The sequence below is a fragment of the Pinus tabuliformis genome, chromosome 9 (genome assembly GCF_031772625.1).
Source record: "Pinus tabuliformis cultivar Carrire ecotype Pingquan chromosome 9, CPIR1, whole genome shotgun sequence".
Lineage (NCBI taxonomy): Eukaryota > Viridiplantae > Streptophyta > Pinopsida > Pinales > Pinaceae > Pinus > Pinus tabuliformis.
Window position 1 is genome coordinate 1,656,248,798 of NC_142307.1, and position 11,560 is coordinate 1,656,260,357.

Below are 11,560 nucleotides of genomic sequence, written 5' to 3' on the forward strand. Positions count from 1 at the left end.
ATGCTAAGAAGGCCTGTAGATCCGGAGGAGGAGCTCAGAATGATGGCTCAAGAAGTTCATGGTTATGTGGACGCTGTTCTGAATAGTCTTGCTACAAATGTTCCCAAAGTAAGACATCCATGTGGATGAGCACACAATACAACCATACAGAATCTCAGTGTTTATTCAGTCCATGATACTTGAATTGATGATTTGATGATTTGCAGTCTATGGTGCTTTGTCAAGTTGAGAAAGCCAAGGATGAAATGCTAACCCAACTTTATAGCTCAGTCAAGTAAGGTTTAATGACAAAATGTGGTTAAGGTACGTCAATAATTAGTTTGATTATTTTCCCATTTCTGTATTTTGCCAGACTGATTTTGATTTTTACTTGAAATCAGGTCTCTTGGGACTTTACAAAAGTAGTGTTTTTTGTCATCCTCTATAGGTGTAGCAGACACCTGTTTATTGGAGCATTGTACATTTGAGCTTTTGGGGTGCCTTTTCCACTTTTTGTTTAAAAAGGTCCTATATGGCTTTAAACTTGGATCGATCCCAAGAGAACTTTTGACTTATCAATTCTATTTTCCCGTGTTGATATGTATGTAGTGTGGGCTCAGTATCAAAACCTTTTAACCTCAATATCATTGACAATGGAGAAACTACGAGCCCTTTTTTGGTTCCTTTTTATCAGCACTCTGTTTTACTCGTTTATGTCTCTTTATTTTGAATTTGAATTTAATTTAATTTTGAATTTATAGACAGACTGTGTTATTGGTTGTTTTGATCAATACTAGTTTGCTTTTCCTGCTTCTGTTGGCATTTTCCTTGTTGAATTGCCGAGGGTTCTATATTTTTCCACTTATATTTATTTGAATTTCAATTTAGTTTAATTTTGAATTTATAGATAGACTCTGTTATTAGGTTGTTTTGATCAATACTAGTTTTCTTTTCCTGTTTCTTTTGGCATTTTCCTAGTTGAATTAGCGAGGGTTCCATGTTTTTCCACTTCTATTTATTTGTTTTCTTCTTATTTACTGATTGGGATTTTGTTTGTTGCAGTATTCATGGGCAATGTGAAGTTATCATGTTTGATGTTACTGCACGATTGACTTACAAGAATGTCCCAACGTGGCACAGAGATCTTTGCAGGTATCTCTTTTGCAAAGGGTTTGGATCTCTACGTAGAAATGAAGGTTCCTTAATTGTGTGGTGGCACAACTACCTAAACCGATTAGCTAAATATCTTTTTGAATTTCAGGGTGTGTGAGAAAATTCCTATTATTCTTTGTGGAAACAAGGTTGATGTAAAGAATAGGCAAGTGAATGCTAAGCAAGTTACTTTTCATAGAAAGAAGAATCTTCAGTACTATGAGATATCTGCAAAAAGTAACTACAACTTTGAGAAGACATTCCTGTACTTGGCGCGGAAGCTCTCAGGGTGAGCCTTTAATCTAGTTTCTGATGCTCGCTAATATGAATGTTATATTAAAAAATTTGCATTGATTCTATAATGGGTTATTTTTATAGGGATCCAAACCTTCATTTTGTGGAGTCACCTGCTCTTGCTCCTCCTGAGGTTCAGATAGACCTTGCAACCCAGCAGCAGTAAGTAGAATTCTATTTTCTTATTAATTTTTGTTAACTTTTATTGAAATAATTTGTTCCATTACTAAAAGATTGGAACTTTGGCTTACAATCTTTTATGTTGTCAGGTACAAGGCATACCTTGTAGCAGTTGCGGCCCAACCCCTTCGAGATGACAATGATGATGCTTTTGAATAGCTTTGTTAATATGCTTTTGCATATTAAGGGAGTGGCAGATTCAATTAGTTTTGTATCATTGGAGTTTGCTCTTGAGTTCCGACATTTAATTCTGATTTGTATTTGGGGCTTATAATAGCATTATCGCATCTCTCTATATGTGATTTGGGTATTGTGCAGATGTTTTCACCGGTGGTGTTGGCTAAGCTATCTTAGTTCAACTCCATTACAGAGCTATTTTTATATGCTAAGACAGTTTTTTCCGTTATATACTCTTGCACATTTTGCACAATAACTTTTTGTACTCTTCAAATATTTCAAAAATGCTCAAGTGCCTTTCGTTGTGTACTGTTGGGGGAAATGCTAGTTGCGATGATTGTTGCTTGTAATATATTATGGCTTGTTAAAACTTTCTCGGAAAATTCTAGCTATGTCTGAGGATTTATTTTAACTCTGAAATTGGTTTACATAGTTGATAATTGTGGCTATCAAGCCTGCCTAGGTATTCCTGTGGTCTGTCGAACACATAAAGGTATCACCATTTCATTAATTGGGCTCTCAATTGATTTCTGCATAAAGATTCGCATTGTCTAAATCTAAAGTCGTTTCCATTCAACAGTCTACAGATTCTTCTTTAACTATAGTAAAACTGGGAGATGGAACACTTATCAAAGCTAAGGTAGCATCTTAAATCCAAACTTCTGACTCCCATTAGAAGTAGTAAAACTTGGGCGTAAATTTAGTAATGAATTGAATCCCCTCTTGTTAAACAAAGGTAATATTAATAACCCATATGAGCTGTTTGTATCAAACAGGAATTTTTGTGGTGGTTTCTCTCATACACAAGTACTATTTGTGAACATTGAATGTGAAACTACTTTGAAAGACCATTCAAAATGATTTTATTTATTTTTTTTTAAATAATTTTTTATATTGTATCTAGAGAGACAGTAGTTTGAATTATGGACATATAGTCTCTATAGAAACAATATGTTTTTAATCTCAGCTATTGTCTCTAAAAAGATAGAAATGTAATTGTCTCTAAAGAGACACAAATGAAGTTGTCTCTAAAGACACAAATGAAATTGTCTCTAGAGAGACAAATCAAATTGTCTCTTAATAGACAATAATTCTTGTCTTTAGAGACAATAATAATATGTGTTCTATATTGTCTTTATAGAGACAAATTTTTGAGACATTATATTTTGCCACACCCGCTTAGAGACAATATTTAAGACAATACACAAATTTCTTTTTATCTTAAGTTAAGACAATTGACTCAAATATTATCTTAAAACCCTCTACATGTAGTAGTGTGAAGCATTTCCTTCTCTGTATAAATCCCTCCATTTCATTTGCTTACCAAAGTCAGTGCGTCTCTCAGTGTATTTCATGTGCTTACCAAAATCAGAGTGTCCTATATATATACATCTCTTCGTTCCATAAGGGTTGTTCTTCGTTTTGCGTTTAATTAGAAAACCAACTGTTCAATATGTTGCGTCATCATCGTCAAATATCATCATGGCGTTTCCTACCACTGGATTCACCACCCGCCACGCTCCGTGGCAACGTCTAATCTCACAGTTTTCCAGAGAACGTTCAACCGCAATTTGGTTTGTTCTAAGAAATTACTATTGCCGAGAGAAACCGTTACAGTGGCAGGACTTCCCTTAAATATTCGACGCATAAGGTATTGTTGAAAAAATTTACCCGCAGTTATAAAGAGACTTAAAAACACAGTGTTTATTCATCCCAAAAAAACACAAAGTAGAACTCAAAAAAGTAAAACGGAGTAAGTTTGGAGCAACACAATAATAACTTAGGATGGAATTCTAAATCATGAAAATACTTTTGTGGCTTATTCACCAAGGAAAATAAAGGTTTTATAGTGATTTACACTTCATGCAAAATAACAGAATAAAACACATTAACTGTTGTTTTCTACGCGCTCACCAAAGACTCAAGCTCTCTTTCTCTCTTACTTGCAAAATGACTTTTACATACATATTTATCTCAACATACAATTTTACATTAATACATGACATAACAAATTTGTTGTTGTTGAGTGTGGACACTAATTGCGCACGTGTTTGTGGAGTGTGGCCAATAGTTGAGAAATGATGAATGCTTGCCCATATTTATTTACCAAAATACATTAAATGCCTTAAATTCCTTATTGTGTTGTCGAATGGTTCATGTGCTACCTCTGTTCTCTAGCTTCAATCCTACCATCTTCAAACACAGACAGAAGCTACAAAAATACAAGTATGGCTATTATTAAGGTGTTTAACCCGGTGATTAAGATTAATATTTTCCACCGTTATAACTCTGATGAATAGAGGAGGGACATATACTATTACTGATACAACAATGCCACATTCAAATAACTTTAACAAAATGACACAATAGCATAGAAAAGAATTGTAGGTCTTTAATTTGAATTGTTTGAGAAGGTAACAATAAATAGATAAAAGAACATATGGGATATCCTTTAAAAAGAACTTTAGAATCCTAAAATCACACAATAGCACCGAATAGAGTTGTAGGTAACAATAAATAGATAAAAGAACATATTCTCACGTCTATTTTGACGTACCGATCGATGACGAATTACAGGCACAATTTTTCAAACATTAAACTTATAACCCGTCCATTCTTTATGGACGCGCGATGTATTTGCAGGTTGAGACATACTGCAACCACAACGATCATCTGCATAGCCATAACGATGACCACTAAATGCGTTATAAGCGAAACCCCAATGCAGATCCTTCCCTGATAAGGAAGTTACGTACTTTATGTCAGAAATTGTTATTTTCTCCAGCAATCTTGCCGCAGCTCTGCTATCGAGAGGTTCCAAAAAAGAAAAAAGTAGAGGGAAGGGGAAATATATACAGTTAATTGGCAGAGATGTTTAATTGACTCTGATATAACCCGCCAATCTCCTCACGAATCCGGCCATCTATTAATTTTTAAAATGTTGTATAATTGAGTGTCAGATTGCCTTTAAAATGTTGTATAATTGAGTGTCAGATTGCTTGATCTATTCTCGAATCTGACTACCTATAAATTGTGAACTCAGTTACTATGGGTTGATTAAGATACGTAACTTCATTCCAATTACAATTGTTGGAGCAAAATAGAAATATTGTTGAAACAATTTGCATTGTTAGTAGAGTTATTTACTTATTAATTATGGGTCTATTTATTTTTACACAAGGTTTTTATAATTTAATTTAAATATAGTTTTTTATAATTTCAATTTAATTATCAATAATTATTAGATGAATGATAGATATTTAGTCTTTATGAAATATTTTAAAATATTTTTAGTAATATCTAAAAATTAATAGTTAAAAAAATTATCTAATTATTCATTTTTTTATCATTATAATTGAATTGGTTTTTATAATTCGATTTTAAAGATGGATTTTTATAATTTTAATTTAATTATCAATAATTATTAGATGAATAATAGATATTTAGTTTTTATAAAATATTTTAAAATATTCTTAGTAATATCTAGAAATTAATAGTTAAAAGCTTATCTAATAATTCATTTTTTTATTATTATAATTAAATTGACTAATTAAAAAAATCTCATAGATACAAGTGTCATTTATATGACATTTTTTACCATTTATATTATAACTAAAACTTATTTAACATTAACAATTTCCATGATAAAGTGATAATAAATCTCTATATTTAAAAATATTGTTACATGTTTTTTTTTAAAATAGTATAAATACTTAATTTATATGTTAATTTTTTTTATAAACAACAATAAAATTAATTTAAATAAACTTATAATTTAATTAATTATTACATATAAGAAAAATATATAATAAAATTATATCAAAAATTACCTTAGTAATTTGCATAAATTACTATAATATATTATTATATTTAAAATCTAATTGAAGTTCTCTTCACATCCTCCAATAAATTATAATCTATAAAACTCTTTAGTGTCCACTGCACTAGATAGAAAATATGCCACTAATTTCATTGAAGTTGTGGTTTCATAGAATTTTAATTGAAGACTACAAAATAGATTTTACGAAATTGTTATTTACTAATTAGTTAAGATTAAAATAAACTATCTAGTTTGCAATGTTTTATCAAATAACACTCATAGCGTATGGTATTCCCTGATAACTCTATTCAAATCAAAATGAAAATGAAACAAAAAAAAATTACAATAAAGTCAGGTATCTAACAAATTTTATGAAGTGAGGTCTATAATAATTTTTAAAAGTCACTGGAAAATTTGTGGAGAAAATCAATTCATATGTGATTATGAAATTGAGAAAGAAATAGAGCATCACGTTGAAATAACCGCCAATAACTATGAGCAATATGTTGAATAGTGCAATGAGGACGATGGTCAAAATAGGGTATTCCATGACTGTGGGACATTGAAATTGAAAATAGGATGGAGGATGCAATGCAAGGAAGTATGGAATCACTAATGAGTGCGAGGAGGAAAATGAATATATGAATGAGCATTTGTATGAACCAGCTACTCTTGTTTTTTTTTTGAAGGAATGAGCCAATCAAGTGAATGCCTATTGTAATGATGGAATGGCTATAGAGAATAAAAACATGAATGGACCAATGAACGAATGTTTTCCACAAGCTTCATTCTAATTAACAAATGAAGAAACTGAGGGGGCATTTCGATTTGACAATGAACCAATGGATCACATGGTGAAGGATTATTAACCTGGACTGAAGAGATGAACTAACAGAAGGATGAGGAATGTTAGAGAGGGAAAATGCTAGGTATTTATGGAAGAAAAACTGAATCTAGATTTTTCCACCCTAAATGCCATTTTGTCTAAGGAGTTATCGATGTTGTGTAAAAAAGGATTTTGTGTTCCACATAGCTAAGAGAAACAAAGATGTTAGTTAAAAAAGGATTGTGTGCTAAGTAGACCTAAAGGAAACAAAGATATTAGGAAAAACTCGAGATCTAAACTAGGTCTACAAAGAATATAATAAAAAAAATAAAAAAAATATTAAAAAATAATGAATTTTTAGAAATATATTATTATATATTTAATTAAATTTTAATTGTAAGCACTTATAGAACTAAATTACACCTAGGAAGAGTACCAACTCTCGATATTTTTGAAAGATATACTGATAAATTGGAAATTCACAAAAGCATGTTTCTCTTAAAAGAAAATGAAAAATAAACACGTTTTCTCATATATTTTTAATTTATCTCATTGTATATATATCCATGGGCTCAAAATATTTTGATACTTGTTGATTTGATTATGAATACAATTAGGATTTACAATTAAAATCTAAATGAAATAGATCTATGTTAGATTGGATTCCTTTGTTCAACTACTAGTTATAACGGTAGTTAAAATGAATTATTGGGTGTTGATATCTATGATATGGCATATTTGTTCCTAGCTACTAATGCAGGAAGAAGATTAGTTGTTATTCTCAGCACAATGGAGATAGGAAGAGGTGGTGGTTGTTCTTGGTTGTATATTCCTTTCGTTCTCTTTGTGTTGTTTTTTTGTTTGTAGGAGTGAAAGGCTTTCCCTGCAGTAGTAACTTTGCTAATATCGTAATTTTTTATTAATTTTTACAAAAATGATTTTAGAACACTACTGCGCGATGGAAATATCAAATCTAATTGAAAGAATATTTATTTGGGAAAATATTTATTTGTGCACATTTCTAAATCACTGTTAGAAATTGAGATTTGAAATTAATAAGGATAACTTAGATGGCCCAAACAACCAAATTGTTATGTCAACCAACGAATAAGGATAAGGGAGTGGTCCAAACAACCAAATTGTTATGTCAACAAACGAATAAAAACAGCACGACTTAAATCGATATTTGAAATAGATAGTGATAATGTGAACCAACGACTGTGAGCGTTTAAAGGAGACCTGGTCGGTTCCATGGGCTAAAGCGTAGCTAATCCCATGCCTGTTCCTTGGTAAAATTTGGTTTTGGGATATGACTCCGGCCGAATTAGACAAGGCATTTCCTTCCGGTGGCAGTGTGTCTCTATATAAATCGCTTGATTTCATATGCTTCCCAAAATCAACGCCTCTGTATATTTCATGTGCTTAGCAAAACCATAGTGTCCGTATATAGTATATACATCTCATCATTTCATGCGGTTAGCAACATTTCACCTGCAATATTTTGTGCTAGTTTAATGCAATTATGATGCTATAAAGCATTCGGTAAATAATGGGATTTAAGATTGAAATTGAGAGTAAGTCAAATTAATTAAAAATGTTTAATTTAGTGATTTTACATTTATCAATGTCATTGATATAAGCAGATAAACACATATCCACCATCCACTACATTAATAACTATTACTTGTACTACATTAATAACTATTACTTGTATTTGTTAAAAGCTTACTACTTCTCATTATTAATAACTATATGAATAATAATAACTATATTATTTTTTATTTATATAATTATACTTATTATAATAACAATATTTTATATGTTAATATAATATTGATTATTAAATAAAATTTTGTTAATACAATATATGTCACATACAATATAATAATTTAATATTTATTTATTATTAATAATATGTATTTTTGTGTACCATTATGTTATTCTCAATAATTATTATATATATAACAATTATTATGTAATTGTGTTCCCTATAATTGTCAATATATTTTATACATTTACTTTGAAGTATTTTAATAATATTAACTATATATAGAATAATATTAAATTAAAATATATTATACTATTATTTTGAAATAAAATATATATAGAGACTTCATTTTATATTTATATATATATATATATATATATATATAAAAGAATAAAAGAATAAACAGCAAACCTCGTAATGTGGGATAAAAAGAAGTTCCTCTTTGAAACCTTAGTCACTCCTGTTATCTTATATGGCTGTGAAGTTTGGGGCTGCAGCATCTCCAGAGAATCATGGAGGAAGATTGAGCAAATCCAGAAGCGTTTTATAACTTATAACCTGAAAATTAAAAGTAATACACCCTATCCTATTCTCCTTATAGAAGCAGGTCTTTCTTCTATTGAGAGCCTAGCTATGCTCAGGTTTCTGATGTACAAGCACAAGCTCAATAACATAGACAATCATAGACTTCCTAAGCTAGCTTTAACTTCCAGCCAAAATCACCTGAGGCTTAACCGAGGATGGCATAAGGACACAAGGGCCTGGTTAAACTATTGGGAGATCAATGAGAATGATGCTTTGCAAAACATAAATAACATTAAAGATATTGTTACTTCTAAGTTCAAAGAAAAATTGTGGTGTGAGAAAGATTTAGCGTCTAAAAGAAAATTAAGTTATTATAAGAAGGTCATCAACCCCACCCTTGAGGATCAAAAGTATCTCTCTATTCTAACTAGCTCAAAAAAGAAAATTAATATAGCAAAGATTAGAACGAATTCTCATGAGCTCCATAGTGAGACTGGCCGCTGGGTAGTTCCTAAAACGCCATGGATGGAAAGGATCTGCCATATTTGTGAGAATAAGAGCATCGAGGATGAAAACCACTTCCTCTTAGAGTGCCCTGCATACAACCACATTAGATCTCAATTTCACAACCTTTGTTATAATACTAACCTTTCTAGCCTTTTACAATGCCAAAATTATAGTGAACTCGGGAGGCTTCTCTCCAAGCTTTTTGAGCATCGGAATAAAATCATAAATCAAAATAAATAATTCGTCTTTTTAGGTCCGATAGATCATTATTTGGTCTCAGTGGACGTTAACAACCATCATCATCATCAATAATAATATATTATTAAATTTAAACTTTTTAAACTCTCATATATTAAACCCTAGGATTTATTAATTCTTTGTGTTTTAAATATAGATCCTAATATATCAATATCCCCTAGGAATTAATATTTTAAATCCAACAGATTAATAAACCAAAGATATTAAATTATGATTGGAAATAATTACTAATACTATAAACCCAATGAATTAGTAAACCCAAGGCATAAATATTATAAACCTAAAAGGTCAACAAACCTATGAATCAATATTAAAAACACTTGGGATTAATAAACCCTAACAATTAACATTTTAAACCCAAGCAATCAATAAACCCTAGGAATTAATATTTTAAAGTGAAGAGATTATTAATATTATAAACTGAAGGGATTAAATTATAAATCCAAGCGACTAATAAAACCAAAAGCTCAATATTATAAAATCGAGGAATTAGTAAACCCAAGGGATAAATATTATAAATCTACGTGATAACAAACACAAGGTATCGATATAAAAAACACAAGGGATGTATAAACCCATAAATTAATATTTTAAACCTAAGGGATTGATAAACCCATAGAATCATTAATATTATAAATCCAACCATATTAGTAAACATGGTTGAAAAATGTCGATAAACGTTAATGGTATAAATCAAATTTTAGTCGTTAAATTAATATTGATAAATATATAATAATAATAACAATAATAATAATAATATTAAAAGGTATGCATTATAACAAAATTATCATCATTATTATTATTATTATTATAAATAATAAATATTAATAATTTATATTCATAATTAATTATAATGATAATAAATTTTTATTATTAAAATCATTTTAAAATAATTATTCTTATTTCTAATTATTTATTCTTATTAATATTATTTATTATTAGTAGTAATATTATTATTAATGTTTATTATTTAATTAACCATGTTAATTAATTATTATTATTATTACTGGGTAATGAAAAGACTACTAGCTAAGGCAATGGAGCAAGTAGCTATGGAAATGGCAGAGCTTTCTCAAGGAATTCCAAATCTAAGGAAAGAACTGAAGAACATCCAGATTACTCTGTTAATGCAGGACAGAAAAATGGATAAAATACAGCAGCAGATAAAGGACTGCCACCCAGACATCAAGAAAGAAGTGGAGCAGTAGACAGACATGGCGACGCAATAATGGAAGATATGTATATATGCTGGTTTCAAGAAAGTGTTAGATAGTAGAGTGGCATCTTTAGTTCCTTTTTGAAGTTTAGAATGCAGACTCGAAACAATAGAAATCTTTATGACTGTTTAGTATATTTAGCATGGACAAGAAGAATTAGAACTTTCTATTTTTGGATGGTTGTTAAAAATTTAAGGTGGCCAATAAACCCGGTTTCCCCTTGGGGCGAGTTGAGGCCACCACAAGCATGTAGTGGTTTTGATTTGCAGTAATAGAAAAAGAAAGGTTCCTCCGTAGTTTACAAAAAAAAAAAATTATTATTATTATTATTATTAAACAATATAAAATATTATTTTTTTAAAATTTATATTAATTATTGTTAATTAATTAAAGTCACGAGATTTATATTAAACACAAATATTGATATTATAAACACTATGAATAATATTATATCCTAGGAATATGAACCCTTGGATTAATAATCCTAAGGGATTCATATTATAAACCCATAGGAATAATAAACTCGAGGGATTAATATTTAAAAACTAAGGGATTATAGTCCTAAGGGAATAATATTACATCCAGGAGATTAATATTATAAATCCAAGGTATGTAAAACCTAAGGTAAATATTATAAACACTAGAATTTTCATGGTTGACCATGGTTGATTTTCATATTGAAACAATCTTTGTGACAATGTAATGTTGCACCATGGTTGACCATGGTTGACAATGATTGATTATCATATGCACAAAATATTTCTCACAATGCAACATTGGACCATGTTGATTTTCATATAGAGAAAATACTTGTCAGAATGTGACGTTGGACCATGATTAACCATGATTTTAACCAA

At 29.9% G+C, this 11,560-nt stretch overlaps 1 protein-coding gene across 1 annotated transcript; it reads left to right on the forward strand.

Annotated features, from left to right (window-relative positions):
- On the forward strand, window positions 1-1,764 carry LOC149155218 (GTP-binding nuclear protein Ran1B-like). Its single transcript, XM_089444360.1, has 6 exons — window positions 1-108; window positions 207-274; window positions 1,042-1,131; window positions 1,241-1,420; window positions 1,510-1,587; window positions 1,695-1,764. Exons 1-6 carry the CDS (start codon window positions 1-3, stop codon window positions 1,762-1,764), a joined length of 594 nt encoding a protein of 197 aa, XP_089300486.1.
- Window positions 1,765-11,560: the final 9,796 nt, after the last annotated feature.